The sequence below is a fragment of the Pollicipes pollicipes genome, unplaced genomic scaffold (genome assembly GCF_011947565.3).
Source record: "Pollicipes pollicipes isolate AB1234 unplaced genomic scaffold, Ppol_2.1 Scaffold_4002;HRSCAF=4701_pilon_pilon_pilon, whole genome shotgun sequence".
Lineage (NCBI taxonomy): Eukaryota > Metazoa > Arthropoda > Thecostraca > Pollicipedomorpha > Pollicipedidae > Pollicipes > Pollicipes pollicipes.
Genome location: NW_023596420.1, coordinates 18,035,130 through 18,052,188, shown reverse-complemented (window position 1 = coordinate 18,052,188; position 17,059 = coordinate 18,035,130). Strand labels below are relative to the sequence as shown.

Here is a 17,059-nt window from a genome sequence, read left to right as displayed (position 1 = left end):
GCCAACAACGCTCCAAACACACACACTGACACCAGACAATTACACCTCGGCCTGGCAGCATTCTGGTGCGAGCCCGGCGTATTTTGACAAATCAGCATGCTCCCTCACATTAGCGGTGAGACAGCGGCGAGCTTCGCTCAACGTCCGGTTCTGCGCTGTTGCTGCCAGGTGCGTGTAACACCAGACACTGCGCCATGGTCCCACACGGCAGGCGGTCCGCACAACCGCTGCAGGGCAAGCTACGGCCTGGTTAGCCTGGCCGTCGTCTTACTGCTGTCGCCGCTGGTGCCTACCGGAGCTAAACGACACCACCTTGGCGGTGACAGTGGGGGCCGTGACGGTGGCCATGCCGCCGTGCGGCCACAGCACGCGCTACACCGAACCGCCGTCGCCACGCCCTGCACTGTCCGCCGTCCGCCTGCGGCGCCCGCCGCCTACTCGTCGTCGTCGTCGCCGGCGGCGGCAGCGGCGGTGCTGACGGCGTCCACCAAGACGTCGGCGCCCTGCTCGCGCTCCAGCCGCTGGCGGATGAGTTCGGCAATAGCCCGCTGCGTGCGCCGCTCCAGCCGCTCCAGCCGCGGCGCCAGGTCCCGCTTCAGGTCCCAGTCGGGCTTGCGCGGCGCCAGCTGCGCGACGTCCTGCCAGGGGGAGGGAAGGGGAGCCGGACGTCAGGGGGACATAGACTGAGGGTGTGTGACACCACAGGGGCGCGAGGGTGTACCCCCGAAGGGAGCCGGACGTCAGGGTAACACGGAGACGGGGGGGGGGGGGGGGCCGTGCGTCACACCACAGGGACGCGATGTCGTGCACCCCCGAAGTGAGTCGGACGTCAGGGGGACACAGAGATGGAGGTGCGTCACACCAGAGGGACGCGGGGGTGTACCCCCGAAGGGAGCCAGACATCAGAGGGACACAGAGATGAAGGTGCGTCACACCAGAGGGACGCAGGGGTGTAACCCCCAAGGGAGTCGGACGTCAGACGGACACGGAGATGGAGGTGCGTCACACTAGAGGGACGCGGGGGTGTACCCCTGAAGGGAGTCGGGCGTCAGGGGGACACGGAGATGGAGGTGCGTCACACTAGAGGGACGCGGGGGTGTACCCCTGAGGGGAGTCGGGCGTCAGGGGGACACAGAGATGGAGGTGCGTCACACCAGAGGGACGCGGGGGTGTACCCCTGAAGGGAGTCGGGCGTCAGGGGGACACAGAGATGGAGGTGCGTCACACTAGAGGGACGCGGGGGTGTACCCCTGAAGGGAGTCGGGCGTCAGGGGGACACAGAGATGGAGGTGCGTCACACTAGAGGGACGCGGGGGTACCCTGCCGAGGTGAGCACTGCTGAGGACCCACTGTGTTTCCAACGCAGCACTCACCACCTCCTCGGGCCTGGCGGCAGCAGCATCGCTGGTCTCGACTGCGCCCAGTAGGGCGTCCACGTTCCCCGGCTCAGCCTCAGGCAGCTCTGACTCCTTCAGCTTCTCGTCGATGGGCTTGTAGCTCCGGAACACAGGTCTGCAGCAGGACAATGCTACTGTCATTTTCAGGTAAAATGAAGAACATGCACCTAGCCACAGCAGCTTACAGGGGCTGGTCACTTACATGAAATATGTTTGTCTGATTGCATGGGGAAAAGTGCACAGGGTACTTACTTTGGCAGGGCATCTTTCTTGTAATCAGGCTCGTCATCATTTGTTGCAGCTCTTTCTTGGCGACGTCTTTTCAAGACTGCAAGCTTTTCTCTTCTTTTCTTTGCTTCATCTTCCAGGCTTCCCACTTTATCTTCACTTGTGCCCATCATTTACAGTCTGGGACCTAAAGAACAATGTACCTTGTCACAAAAGCACAAAAGTCACAAAAGCCAAACTTGACCAAGAGAAAAATGGGTTAGTCAGATGAAGGTAGGAAAATTATCTGAAGTAAAGAAAGGCCCTGGTTGTCACCAGCACAATTCAAACAAAACATTTATTTATGCATGGAAGCAGTGGCTGCAAGCAGAACATAACAGCCTTAGCTAACATGCTCCAGGATGGTTGGTTAAATACCCTTCACTCTAGTGTGGGGTCAACATCACCCCCCTCCCTACGGTCTCAAGAACTAAGGGAGCTAGAGATACCAAATTCACAGAGTGTGTTGACCTGTATGTGAACTCATTTAGGTAAAAGTTTGAGGTTCCCATGCCATAACCTTCGGGTCAAATGAGGTAAAAAAGGTCAAATTCCAGGCTGGTCACCAAAGGGTTCCTATACATGGCATAGGTCATTCTAGATCAGCGACCTATTCTGACCTTTAAGAAACCTATGGAAGGTGTATAATGTGGCTCATGTTATCAATAAATTTGAAATGAGCACCAGGAACTTCCCCATACAGCAAGTGCTGGAGTAATAAAACAGGTTAGTTTTGTCCTTGGTCTGACCTTCATATCTGACCCTGGGTCAATGTAATTCAATTCATTCAAATGTTCTGTTGCTTAGGAAAATATCTGAGTTGCATGGCTCTATCTGTTCTACAGCCTTGGCTCTATCTAACATATCTATCTCTGTTGTTGGACCAGATTGAACAATTCCCTGGAAATTGCCTTTGCTGAAACCACGGCCTGACTTTGCCCTGTCATCGATCAGCAGCCTTACAGGGCACATCTAATTTTTTTATTTCAGCAATCTGCTACCCAATTGTCTACAGCTATCCAAAATTTGGTGCTGCTACACCCTGCCATTCCCAAATCATTCCAGAAAAATCTTCGGGGAGGGTCAATTTGACCCCGAGTGTGTGTTAACAATAATTGCAAGAGTGAATTGGAAAGCATGCTAAAACTGCTGAGGAATTGGTGACTAGAAATGCTGATTGTAACAGGAAATCAGGGAGATCTGTGTAATGTAGAGGTAATGGTGAATCTATTATTCCTAGAAATAATACTCGATGTAAGACAATGATCTATGCGGTAGAGTAAAGCACCATAAGGTCTAATATAATAAGATCTAAAAAAGCTTATGACATGTTGGTATATTTTGTACACCAACCAATAAATACAATGGTCAATGCATCACCACTTTTCAAAATCAGCAGTGGTGAAATGTTCTACTTACCATTATGCATACAGATAAGACAGCATGAATGGCATGATTCTTCATGGAGTGACCAGAACAGAGAGATAGGTAAGATATTTTGACTCAATGCCTTTGCTGAAAGAAACGGGTTTCTTCATTTTTATTCGGAGGATTTGTTTCAACAAAACCATGCAGCCAAGATAAACATCCATCTATTTATTCTCCTAGTTATTCTACAAGAAATAAGGCTATTAAGACAGTCATGTAAATGTTTTACCTACAAACAATACTGCAAAAAACAAATAGTATAGACTACATTGTGAATGACTTAGCATGCTTTTCAAGCTTATATTATTCTACTAATTATGTAAAACATTTCTCTTCTCCTAAAAGAACTCCATGTTCAGAGAACAGCAGCTCTACTTTCCACAGCAACCGACCAACCAACACAGCCCACAACTACCTCAGCCAGCACTTGTCCGCAGTAAGTCTGCACAGCATGACATATTTTGGCAGAATCTTGTGGAGGTGCAGGTGAGGTACAACTTCCTATTTGGGGAGCTGATCAGAATATTGGGGCAGATATCAAATTGGACTATTGAGGGCATATCTATAAGATAAAGATAGCAAGATAACAGAAAATAGCAAAATATCATGGTACATCACATTTTGGGACAGCCAATGTTAACAAAATCTGTCTCACATGGGACAGTTAACTATCCTTCTGAGGAAGGATTCTGTCTGCCCCTAATATCTTGTTGGCATGTTTGCCAAGTCTGCAGACCGGGCCAGCGGTGCTAAACACGCCTAAAAGGAGATAAGCAATATATAACATAATGGCATTGCTTTTCAGAAGCATTAATTCAGACCTGGTGAAATAAGGAAAATCGATGGAAGATAAATCAAAACTTCACAACCACTTACAGTGACAAAGTGTCTGAACATGAAATATGTCATCATGATAGCTACCACTGTTTTACCAAGTTACCTAAAATTGTCAAGTAGATCATCACAGCTCAATAATGATTGGGCCAGGAATGCACCAAATCACTAGATTATATCATTAATAAACACTTGTGACTTTTCTTGGTCAGGGTGTACTTTCCTACCTAACGTTAGAAGAAAAATCATTGTACACCATTCGTCGTGTTTAAGGCATGACATATCGTAAATAATCTCAAAACAGGTAGAATCATGCTCCTACCTTCGAATTTCAATAACTTCGATGGCGGGCCCCCGAGCGCCCCGCGCACCGCACCGCCTGGACTCCCCAGCGCCGTTTCCGCGTTACCGTTGCGTAAATACAATATTTCTGCGTACCAAGAACTGTACAAAATGTACGGGACCAAAGTAAACCATTCGCCATGTTTAAGGCAGGACAACCATAACCTAACTGCGAACCATAAAAATATTTACTAAACATAAACCATATTTACCATAACCATATTTACCATATAAACCATATTAACTGCGAACCATACTATAAACCATAAATATAACTATAAACTATACTATATAAACCATACTACAACTATAAACCATATTTACTGCGAACCATAAAAATGTACCGGGACAAGGTACATTACGGGACAAGAATCCATGAAATTTGATCCTCGACGCCAACGGGACCATGGGTTGCGGGGGGATTGGGTGGGGAATGTAAAGCAAAATGAGAACATGGCAGCTAAATAAAAGCTCACTATATGGCACCTATATATGGCATGGAACATGGATGCCAATGAGATGCTAGGTTGAAGGGGATATAGGGTGGGGAGGTTAGGTTAGGTTGGGTTAGGTTAGGTTAGGTTAGGTTAGGTTAGGTTAGGTTAGATTAGGTTAGGTTAGGTTAGGTTAGGTTAGGTTAGGTTAGGTTAGGTCAGGTCAGGTCAGGTCAGGCTAGCTTAGCTTAGCTTAGCTTAGCTTAGGTTCTGGTCTATTCTCAGTTAGGTTAGGTTAGGTTAGGTTGGGTTAGGTTAGGTTAGGTTAGGTTAGGTTAGATTAGGTTAGGTTAGGTTAGGTTAGGTTAGGTAAGGTTAGGTTAGGTTAGGATATGTTCTGGACTATTCTGGCCTGCGTGTTTCATAAATGTACCTAAACTCGATAAGAAACGATTTTGGTTGCTTTATTATTGTTACCTTGGTCCCGTACATGTTTCATGGTTCTTGATAAGCAGAAATATTGTGCTTTCGCAACAACGTAGAAACGGCGCTTGGAAGTCGAGGCAGTGCGGTGCGGGGCGTGCGGCGCTCGGGAGCTCGCTATCGTATTTATTAAAATTCGAGGGTAGGAGCATGATTCTATCTGTTTTGAAATTATTTACGATATGTTCCGCCTTAAACACGACGAATGGTTTACCTTGGTTCCGTACATTTTGTAGAGTTCTTGGTAAGCAGAAATATTGTATTTACGCGACGGCAACGCAGAAACGGCGCTGGGGAGTCCAGGCGGTGCGGTGCGCGCGGCGCTCGGGAGCTCGCCATCGAAGTTATTGAAATTCGAAGGTAGGAGCATGATTCTACCTGTTTTGAGATGATTTACGATATGTGCCGCCTTGAACACGACGAATGGTGTGCAATGATTTTTTCCAACGTTAGATAGGAAAGTACACCTACACCCTTTTCTTCTAACTGCATTTTTGTCCCACTCGACCATGGAGTGGGAGCCAGTGCAATGGCTGAAAACACATGGATTGTCAAATAGGCATAGGTGACCAATAGGGTGAGATCATAATGGTCGTCTTGAGGTGAGGCAAGATATTACACCAGTAATTGTGCCCATTGCTCATGATTTGCTTTGCTTTTTGCCAACTTGTACACTGCAGCTTTAGTTGAAAACACGGCAATAAAGCAACTTACTGCCATCACAAGCACCTATCATCACAACACAGCCACAAGCAGGCAACGTTGCATCAAAGCATGTACCGGTAGGCTGGTTACTTAATGCCTTGAGCGGCAATACTATCCATACTCCTCACCCCCTCGAACGACCGCGATCCCCTTCGATCGGCTCCGCGAAAGGCAGGGTTTTATTGTATGGCACATACAGACCGCACAGTGTCTTCAATCAATTACGACAGCAGTACTGCGTAAGCACTGCGCAAGAACTGAACAAATACCAAGTCTTCCTTGTATTGGTATTCTTTCTAATGTACGTTCGTCAAGTTGGCACCACATTCGCGTACAGATTTAAGTCCATATTTGGGATTCAGCGGATTTCCCAAATCGGACCTAAAACTTGGTATGCAGATGCAGTTTAATCTTCCCTGTGCAATAAGTTTCTTATGCTGTTTTTGGAAACATTACAAATACTCTTGAATGGCAAGCGAACAAGAAGGGTTTACTCCCACCAGTTTACGAGCCTTGACGACGCCGTAACGCCCAGCGTGGCATCTGTGTTCTATTGCCCCGCCTTGACGGGCACCCAATGATTCATTAACACGGTCGTGTGCTCAAGGTTGGCTGGGGGTCGTGTGCTCGAGCTTGGCTGCCCCGTAAAGCCCCAATGATACACACATGACACTGCCATCCAAATAGGAGGGACGCTGAAAGGCCTGAGTGATAGCAGGTAAGACAGTACCTAGGCATTTTTTCTTTGAATGGCAGAACGCCGGTGAATTGGGGTGGAACAGGGTGGGCAGATAACTTGAGGGGGAATTTTAGAGTGTTTAGACATGGCCAGAAGGCTGTGACACCTGCAAATGGAACACCAGGACAATGACTATCTCTACACACAGTTGCTTCGTCCTTTGCAGGGTGCATAAGGCAAGCTAAAGCTGGATGGATGGGCTTCCAGACTGCAGAGATGCTCATAATGACAATATGCCCAGTGTAGTAGTGGCACCATGGCAATGATTCAAGCTGTGTGCTTGGCGTTATTGGTATGGGGGGACCTGTTTCTGTTTCGTTTCCTGTTTCTGCGGAATTGGTTTGGTTTTGCTCCTGGACGTCTAAACAACGTGTTATGCTTGCCTCGTTATGCCCCTCCCCCCTCCCCCAAATGCCAATGGTGCATAAAAGTGAGGTCCAGAAATTGGTAAGCTTCATTATTAAGAGGAAATATATTGCATGCATCTCATGCTCCCTTATAGTTAAGTTCACCAAAAAAGCCAGAGTAGGTACATCGCAAAGCAGGAATGTTAATGCTCTTTGTGACATGATGGGGCATGTAAGACATTTGAAATAACTGATTGTGGACTTTGTGATGATAATTGACATGTGGGATTTGTTCTGTATTCTTATTCATGTGTTTCATTATTGCAGATTTGTGTAATGCGTGCTGCATGATCAGCTTTATTTGTAATCCATGAGTTGGTTTGGTAAGACGCCCACCCCGAAAGGTATGTCGACGTAGATCAGAGCTACCTTGGCCTGGAATAGACGTACTTTGTCGCGGAGGCTAGGTGTTCTTGGCGCTTTTTTATAGAGGATGTTCAATGAATTCTCAAAATCTAATGGCAGTAATGCAGGAGGTTACAAGACAGCTTAGCCCGTGTCTTTAGTGGTCTTTCGGTATCATCAGTAATTGAGACATTGTACCAAATGATCTGTACTGTCTCAGATGTTGAATTGCTTTGCATCTTTTTGAAGGGATATAGCGCAAGAGAATGTCAATATCGAGACGAGCTTTATTTGCCGAACTTCTGTCAACAGTCCAGGTGTGCTTCCGTGGAGCTGCTGTTGCGATGTTGTATTGCTTGCGTGATATGGGATTTGGCATGTGAAGCCATGATAATGTGTTATATTACGCCGAGATATTTCAGAGCAAATGCGTCAAAATGACCGTGCATTGAAAAAGACAGAACGGGAATTGGATAGAGACAGAAGAAAGGTGGAGGTTGAAGAAAAAAAGCTGGCGAGTATATATATTACATAATGCCGTCGGCATGTATTTTACATCATGCATGATGCTTTGACTGTTCTCAGTATGTATACAGTTTGTGATCACAAATAATGACTAGTATTATTTTACATAGCAAACTGTTTTCGGATTGGTAAGATGCTCCCAAATACTCTGCATTTTGTGACTGCGTGCTCGTTCATACCAAGCCTAGGCCATGGCGTTTGCCGGCAAGCCACGCTCAGCAGTGTGGCCTCACTTCAGCATTGCAGTTTTCCCCTGCATATGTAACCTGACCGGGGTAAACTTATGTTTTTGTATCACGCAACGTTGTTAAACGCCATACAGGTCGTCGTTGGTTGTTTATAGAACAGTGTGAAAGCTGTGGTCGTTGTATGCTGAAATACTGGGCATTTACCGATACGGATTGAGTGCGTGATGTTCACCTGAAAGCACGGCTGTCTTGGTAGTTTGCGCATCGTCGTCGGGCTATAGCCGACCAGCAGTGACCATAACAATGTGCCTGCATCTACCACCCCTTATGCACGGCTGCAGGAAGCTGAGATCCGCAAGAACGCCAAGGAGGGCAACAAGCAGGCATGCGCCGTGCTTGCCAAGCGGCTGGTTTTGCTACGGAAGCAGAAGACTAGGAGCTACGCGGCCAGCACCCAGGTGGGTGCGACCGGGCGGAGTGGTCGGCTGTGCCGCACCTTGCGGTCTCGCGCCCCGCCGGTGCCAACACGGTGCGGCGCCCGCACGGGTGCTAGACCCGACGCAACGGCCTGATCTGGGGAGGTAGACAATGCGCGCAGAACTACCACCTGGCATCCGTTGACGGTATGCCATTGAGAATGGTCACAATGATAGCCTGTGGGTAAACAAGTTGTTTTTCGGTGTTCCGGATGCTTATGTCTGGAAAGCCCAAACCACCACCATTTTCTCCGGAAAGTGATGCTTGCAGGCCCATGTGTGCACGTGTGCCGGTCGCACGTCAGCCTCGCCTGGCTCTGGCGGTGCACCTGGACGCCGGCGACCGTCTGCCGCCACGAATCAGTCAGCTGACTGGGTGATGCCGTTACCAGGTACGAGCCGCGTCGACGCAGCAGAAGACGATGGCGGCCAACGCCAAGGTGGCCGGCGTCATGGCCACCACCAGCCGGACCATGGGCCAGATGAACCGGGCCATCAATCCACAGCAGCTGGCCCGCACCATGCAGCAGTTCGAGCGGGAGAGCGCCAAGATGGGGATGTCCGAGGAGATGGGTCAGTTGTGTCTCACTGTGCCGGCTGCTGGAGGCGTCCGATGGAGTGACCGGTCTCGGTCCGATGACGAGAGTCGTTTGCCCGCTTTACTTTTCGTTTTTTTAGCTTTAGTCAGGACCAGCGACGCAATTTTTTAACCCTTTTATATGTATATATGATTCGTTATTATATTTTTACGTGAATATGACAATCATTAGATCATCCAGTCATGCTGCACTTGGCTTTTATGAGGGTGTGGCACACTCAAACATTATTGTTTCACACACAGCCATGCATCACAAATCAAGATGAGCAATGAATGATGAATGAGCAATGATGAATGAGCAATGAAATGCGTGGGAAACCTTGCCTTTCATTTTCAGACGTCACAATAGTTTAAGTCTTTCCGTGTTCTTTCAAGCTTTGATGGCGTTCATCGCCCTTGTCTGTCTTGTCAATACAGCTTGCGGTTACTGATGTATGAAATGCTCAATAGTTGCTGCAATGGAAAGAAGTGCTGACGTACAGTTTGTCTATTAATTTCGGAGGAAAATATAATTTAGACCACAACCACAGGGTTATGACATGTATACATGTCTCCCTTAGTCCCATTGTAAGTAGTTTCCAACATGTCTCATCAGTGTCTTGGTTCAGTTTGACTTGCCCATATCTTCCAATGTATGGAAGTTCAATTCTCTGTGAACAAATTTCAAGTCAACATATTTCGTCAACAAAACGTTGGAGATGGATTGAAATTGGAGATGTATCAAAGTTGCGGTCAGCAGGCTATGTGAAATGTGAAAAGAGCTCCTGGACGTAGTGTTTACAATTTGTTTTGTCCTAGAAATTTGGGTAAATGTCAGTGGTGTCACTGGAGAGGCAAATATGATTGCTGTCCTACGGCGATGGTTTTGGAGCGGGATATGGATACTGGTGAAAAAGAAATGCGGATCATTTTAAAGCTACCATGTAGCATTTATTTGGTGATGTCACATGATGTACCCACTAACTAGTAGTGAACACCACCTATAAGACTACATCTGGTTATTGAAAGGGAATGCTGCACATTTGAAGTTGTTGAAGCAAGCATCAGATATGATAAAACAAGCCCACTTGTAACTGTTGTTGTACTTTTAAGTGGAAAGGACTGCTTTAGACATCACAATTTCTCTGTTATGCAAATATTGTCCTCCATACGTTATTGCACTTTGTACAACATTGATTGAGAGCCAGTTGACCGTTATATCTGGAAATCGTGTTCACGAATGTCAGATTGAACGACTCGATTATTATTTTTTCCTGGCTTTTATCGCAGTATAGGTGACAGAATGGCAGGACTGAAGAACGTTACGATGGCGTTATAAATGCCAAGGTGACCTTGAAATACTTTGCCCGAAACGGCCTCTCCATGTTCGCGGGTGTGTAGCTCAGAAACTTGAGGGATTTAGGTCTTGATAAGGACAGAGCTGTGAACTGCATCGGATGATCTTCGAGATGGCTAGATCAGCTCAAAACCCCACAGGAATGTGGAACACTCCCTTGAATGCGGGTTGTGACATTATGGCGATTGAGACGCATTCAGTTGATGTTTGTGCTTATCTACAGTGTAATGCACTGAGAAGGCCTCCATGGCGTATAGCATCCAGCGTTTGTTACTCTAGCAATGCAAAGCTATTAGTTGGTGCATGCAATTTTAGAACACATGGCCTGTGGCCTATTGAGATTAGGCGTTCGTGTTACACCTTCAGCGCGTTTTGGTGATGGATAGGTTGAAATTCCACCCCCTCCTTTCTCATCGGTGGTTAAAACTGCCACTTCAGTGTTCAACATCTGTTTTGGTGCAATAGAAGTTGTATTGTCCAGGCACTTTTGAAGACTTCTCTCTAAGCAACATCACTGTTGTTAGCCAGCACTGACTAGCGATGCAATTGGCTGACACTGACCGGCCGTTTTATGCACACTTTGTTGTATGGGGCCAAGATGAATGAGAAATAGCAAAGTGGATATCGCAAAGTTAGTACTGGCGGATTAATGGCGGATCAGCAATATAGCACGGTGGGTTCTTGCAAGCTGGATCACTAGCTGGGCGGGCGGGCCGGGCTGCGGGCTGATATTTTGGAGAAAATTGCGTCTCTAGTCCCGACCATGTGTGTGTTTGTGTGTGTGCGTAGATTTACCCTGTCGTGATTTGTGCCGTGCTATGTCGGCTTGTATAGGATCCCAAAGGACCCCGAAGGACCCTTTTGGGTCCTCATAGTGTGAGATTGCTGTGCTGCGCGTACGGACGTGCGGGTGTGCCGTGCTGCCGGCGGCGGTGGCACGCTGACGCCAGTCTCGTCTGTGCTGCAGTGGACGACGTGCTGGACGACCTGCTGAACGAGTCCGATGGCGAGGAGAGCGAGGCCGTGGTCAGCCAGGTGCTGGACGAGCTTGATATCGAGTTCTCCAACAAGGTCAGTTCGGTAGCGCCAGGGTTAGTTGTCCGCCCCCTGCTATCGATGTTTTTTTCCAGAGGAAGAGATAAATGGGTGTCATTTTTCTCACGATATTCTTTACATTGTCTAAATGATTTGTGATGGATGATCATCGCGGATGTCGTGTGAAAGTTTGCGAGGTGAACACAACCAATCGGAGAATGATCGTCAAAATAACGCCGATCAGTTTAGCAGCTGGCACAGGGTGTGGTGTTTTGATTCTCAGCAGGCAAAACTCGTGATTGTTACAGTTAATTGTTGACGAGCCGGAAAGGTACCCCTGTTATCACCAAGTGCCATATCTTTTGAAGAATTTTGCGCTTGTGGAAATTCTGACCGACTGCGGTGCGTCACAAGCTGCTTGCATAAGTCGGCCGGATGGCCAGCGCGACATGACAGCGGCGGCTGGTGTGCGCAGGTTCGCGAGGCCCCGGCGGCAGAGCGGGGAGCCCTCGGCTCCACGTCATCCGCGCTCACAGACCAGCAGCTGGCCGACAGGCTGGCCAGGCTGGATGCATTGTAGTATCCCGCACCTCTGAGCGGCGGCGGCCGTCGCTGGCGATGGGATGAGTGGCGCCGCCTGGCTGGTAGCGCCCCCCCCACAAGCGTCTCCCGAGCGGCGGCGGCCGTCGCTGGCGATAGGAGAGTGGCGCCGCCTGGCCGGGAGCGCCCCCCACAAGCGTCTCCCGAGCGGCGGCGGCCGTCGCTGGCGATAGAAGAGTGGCGCCGCCTGGGCGGGAGCGCCCCCCACAAGCGTCTCTCCTCACAGAAGTGGTCAAGTGTGCGGCACCTCGCCTCATCTTGGTGCATCTTACCCCCACTCACATGGTGGCCACTTTGCTGTTGCGCCGCAATGGTAGTCTGTGCTGGTGCCAAGAGCTTTTATGTCGATCCTTGAGGCGTTCACCGATTTCACCGTGCTGCACTGCTTGGCGGGTATGCGGTGATCCGTGGTCGGTGATCCCTGCGCGTTGAAGATGCTCGCAGGTTTCTGTGGTGGCCATTTACTTGCATCGCCTGCCCACGGTGAACGCCGGCTTGTGATATCGCCACCTGTCACACTGACTAATTTCGTGAGGTGAGGAACGAAATGATAGCCTCATATAGATGTGTAGCCTGATTTGCATAATTAGTGTGCGGCGGTATTGCACTCAATTGCATGCGAAGAGCATGACATGAGTAAACGGGGTAACTTGTGCGAAGGGCTTTTCAGCGCGACAAAAGCGTAGGGAATAGTATGTGACACTATGGACACATTTCGAGCACTGCATTGGATACGATAGAGCACAAGGAACTTTGTATGCTGTGTGGTTACGATCTTTGTCGGCCATGCTTTCGTCGTTGAACACCGAAGGATTTTAGATCGTGTGAATTAGTCGTGTAGTGACGGACAAACGCTGTTGTATTTGCAAAGCCCGATCCCGGGTATTTCTAGTTAACAGTGACAAACAGCCAAAATTGACTGCACAATTATATGCCTATCAATCCATGCTACCGCACTCATGAGAAGCCGTTCAGAGAATAGTCATCCAACGCTAACCAGATTGGGTTAGCAGAAGAGATGTTTAAGTATTGCTTAAGCTAAGAAAACATGTGGCTCACCAACAGATCCTTGACCCCTGCCCGCGGTCATGTCTCATGCCACCATGGTCTCGTGTGAATACCTCACTTCTTTCGGCTCAGGGCGCTGTAATGCTTTAGCTCTTCAAGGGCTGCCATAATTTACAACCGCTGCAGTTAACTCGTTTCGCACATGGCCCGTGCTTCAGACAAGGTTGTCCCCAAATGTCACAGAGCACGAGGCGACCATGGGCCGAAGAAAAGAAATTAAGAAAGATCAAGATATTAACTGAGCAGTTTGAGCCAGGCGGAAGTCATACGAATCAAGAATCAGAAGGAAGTCGCGCGAATCAGGAGGAAGTCATACGAATCAGTGGGAAGTCGTACGAATCGGGAGAAAGCCATACGAGTTAGGAGGAAGTCATGGAAATCAGGAAGAGGTTATGGGAATCAGGAAAGATACCGAAAAAATGGGAAAAGTGTCGCAGCATGTGCTGCATTGCATGTACGCGACTGTACCATCAACTGAACGGTTTCAGCGGGCTTAATTCCTCCATAGAAAAATTGTTGCATTCATTTTACGGGAGCAAACCGGACAGAGTACCGTGAAATGGCTAGGGGGGAGGATCAAGTTGAAAAAGTGGTTAAGCACTTCCTGAAGATGCACAAAACCTGTTTCTCACACATTTGATCGTCCTTTCCTCAAAGCACGTGGCTGAGGCCCTCAATTGAATGGGAAATTACGTCTCCGGAATGCGGCCTTAAATGCTGGGACACAGTATCAGAAACGGTGTCCGCAATAGGGCTTCAGGATTCCATGACAAGGGCGATGCCGACAAACGCCACAGCTTCTGATATTGAGTCGGGGTGTCTAAAAATCACAGATGACGTGCACGTTACACTTGAAGGACGGAGCTCAAAGCTCAAACCACCACACTCGTCGATGATGTCAAGTCATGTCATGTCATTGGGGCTTTACGACGCACTTAGCTGCTGAGGCTATATGGCGTCGCCTGCCTCTCACCTTGGCAGGAAGGGCGGGCACCACGGGGAATCGAACCCCGTATCTCTGGTTTCCCAGACGCGCATTGGTTAGCGCAGATGCATTAACCACTACACTACCGGCACCCCGTTGATGATGCCAAGTCGTTGCAACAAAATGCACGGGCCTGCCACCAGCAGGCGAGGCGGTGTTACGATTTGGTACTTTGGTACTAGGGCACCATTTGGCACTTGGTACTCCACCAGTTGGATGTGGTAGAACACCACATCTCGCCGGTAGGACGCTCTTGCCGTCGTGCCGCCGCGTAGAAGCCACCCTTGCGTGATTTGTCTATGGCAGCCAGTTGGCAATTGACCAAGGTAGGTCCGGCTAGCACGGGGGTGTGGGGTATATCGCATGGCATCTTAAAAGATTTCGACAAAAGCATCTGTTGAATCGGAATTGCACTGTTAGGGGTTGTGTTTAGTCGAGTCCTTGCTAATCGGATCCTACAGAACATGCTATTCTTAAGACATGATTGCTCCTTGCAAAGCGTTTGGTTGCTTTTTTTGTAAGACAATCGTATTGACAAATCACGCGCGGTACCCGACATTGCATGCAAGGCCTTTTTAAACAGTATGGTGAAACTAAAAAAAAAGACATTGGGGACTTCAGGAGTAAGCTGGAGCTTTTCAAGGTCATTTCGTCATGCGTTATTATAGCCGCGAAATATGCACTTAAATGCGACACTTATCAGACAGGTGAAATGCACGTTTAGAAGCAGTCGCAAGAATGCTCTGGAATGGATCCATAACACTAGTCATCACTACACGAAACCTGAAGGCTCATGCGGATCATCATACGCAGGGAGCTTTTCATTTTCATTACATTTTAGCTAGGTGTAGTTCGGATATCGTTTTTTGAACATGATTTGAATAAATGTGAGATGGATTTAATAGCCTATGCTCTTATATAACGTAAGGCTGAAAGCAACGATCTTAAGAGAGGCTACTGAAGCAGCAGCAAATTGAAGTATATTAATTTTTTCTGGCCTGATATGAAACCAGCATAGGTTTTCAAATCTATCTCACACCAATTCCACCTGCATACCTAAAGCTGTCCTAATTTGTAAACAATGTAGTTTTGTTCTTAGTACAACGGCGGCCATAATTTTCTTGTCTGTCAAGCGACCAGTTCGAAGGGCCCACTGAATCCGCCTCGTGCGCGGCGGAGAGGGCTGTGGAGCTGCTGACAGCTGGTGTAGCCAATACCTGGCAGAGCCTGAGCCGCGCCAGTGCTTGCTGGATTAGACTATATTGAACAATGTATTCGTAAATAACTACACAATGCAAGTTGCTGGTTTTCAAACACCTCATGAATAATGCAGCTGCGGCATAGAACCTGCTGAAGGACTAGGTTCGTTGGCTGTGGATTAACAAAAACAAGGTATCTATATATTTGTTGAAGAAAACGTTTCTTTTGACAACTATGAATAAGCAGCTTCATGAAAAAACGTCGATGAAAATTTTTTAATCACAGTGGGATCATGTGAGGAAACATTTCAGAACCTGTTCTTTTCAGTCTGATTTGGGCACGCCTGATATAGTTAATTGATGGTGCAACTTAATCTCTTCCGGAAAGGTGGCACTGTGTGCCGCTCAAGATGCTGTGTATAGCGGAGTATCATTTTTTAGCTCAATGTGTAGGAAGTTGTGGTATGCTCCCTGATGCTTTTGTTGTATGCTCTTTGATAAGAGGTAACTCTTTAGGCTGCCACAATTCCATGGGTGTAGACACAGGGGGAAGGGCCAGGGTGCCATGGACTCCCGACTTTTCGAGTTGGGGGGGGGGGGGCAAACAGTGTTAACTGCCCCGTCCTCCACTTTCAGATTTAATATACGTTTACCTTAGGTTTGTACCTTCGTAAAAGGAATGTTTCATATTTGAATATATTGAAACAAGCACCAGATATGATGAAATAAGCTGACTTGTGACTATTGTTACACTTTTAAGTGGAAAAGACTGCTCTAGACAATGCAATTGAATTGCAAAATAAGAGCGATCTCAAAGGTTTTGATCATCTTGACCTTTTAAATGTCAAACAAGATCGCTAATCTTAAATGAGTACCACGGACATTTTGCTCAGAACAGGAATCTAGGTTCATGACGGTTGCATGAGAAGATCTGGGAGCACTTAAGACACCAATCTGGAGTTGGACTTTGACCCTATTTGACCCCAAGGTGGTAGGCCTATGAACCTTAAATGTTGACACAAGTAAGTTCGCATACGGGCCAACCCACTCTGTCAATTTAGTGTCTTTAGCCACCTTGGTTGTTGAAATCTCAGCCGGGGAGTTCACATTGACTTCCATCAGAGCAAAGGGCATTGGACCGGCCGTCCGGGGGCTTGTTAAAGCGTGACACAATTCTTAAAAACGTCCTTCATGCGGAAGCGGATTGGCCCAGATTCATGTGAGAAAATATTCTGATAGGTCGGACCGGACTGGATTGGGAAATCTGGGAAAGGCGAATTGGCGGACGGATGGGATCTGGAACAGCTTGTGTGGACTGAGCCAGATCCTCAAAACTCAGTCCGTGAAGTGGTCTACTTAGTAGCTTAGGCGTCATTATGCGTCAGCGCGTTCAGCAAAGGCGAATTGTGACAGCCTTTGGGAGGTGCGTTTCACGCAACAGCACACTTTCTGTCATAGGAAACAACTTCAAAGCGCGTAGCTAAAGAATCTGGGCTCGATGACATGCTCTTAAACGGATATGATGGCGGTAAAAGAATAAAGACCAGTCTCCCAGGTTTTCCCTATGGGATTAACTAACGCGCGCGTAAGCGGGTGTTGGCTTTATTAGGTGAGATGTAAGAAGCTTCCCAATAATTGGGTTGTTGTTTTTTTCATAGACAATATGTG

At 47.9% G+C, this 17,059-nt stretch overlaps 2 protein-coding genes across 9 annotated transcripts; one reads left to right on the top strand and one right to left on the bottom strand.

Annotated features, from left to right (window-relative positions):
- Window positions 1–6,115, bottom strand: LOC119094608 (coiled-coil domain-containing protein 12; the record flags this gene model as incomplete). 7 transcript variants are annotated; one of them, XM_037217678.1, is given in 4 exon segments in its annotated part: window positions 1–638; window positions 1,374–1,512; window positions 1,650–1,812; window positions 6,092–6,115. In XM_037217678.1, coding segments are annotated over 3 exon segments (492 nt in total). In that variant the 5' UTR covers window positions 1,799–1,812; window positions 6,092–6,115.
- On the top strand, window positions 5,506–15,094 carry CHMP2B (Charged multivesicular body protein 2b). Of its 2 annotated transcripts, none has more exons than XM_037217672.1 (7): window positions 5,506–5,545; window positions 7,304–7,380; window positions 7,804–7,895; window positions 8,436–8,552; window positions 8,963–9,143; window positions 11,472–11,575; window positions 12,015–15,094. In XM_037217672.1, the coding sequence occupies exons 2-7, from the start codon at window positions 7,347–7,349 to the stop codon at window positions 12,117–12,119; spliced, it is 633 nt and encodes a 210-aa protein (XP_037073567.1). In that variant the 5' UTR covers window positions 5,506–5,545; window positions 7,304–7,346; the 3' UTR covers window positions 12,120–15,094. The 2 variants fall into 2 exon arrangements, with proteins under 2 accessions (XP_037073567.1, XP_037073566.1); XM_037217671.1 differs by lacking the exon at window positions 5,506–5,545 and adding an exon at window positions 6,413–6,608.
- The last annotated feature ends 1,965 nt before the right edge of the window (window positions 15,095–17,059 follow it).

Bases quoted from the DNA above. Each gene is read 5' to 3' on its own strand.
- CHMP2B (XM_037217672.1), top strand. From the start codon at position 7,347: ATGAGTTGGTTTGGTAAGACGCCCACCCCGAAAG. The intron at 7,896-8,435 runs GCGAGTATATAT...GCACGGCTGCAG, and splicing joins AGGTTGAAGAAAAAAAGCTG to GAAGCTGAGATCCGCAAGAA. The intron at 9,144-11,471 runs GTCAGTTGTGTC...TCTGTGCTGCAG, and splicing joins GGGGATGTCCGAGGAGATGG to TGGACGACGTGCTGGACGAC.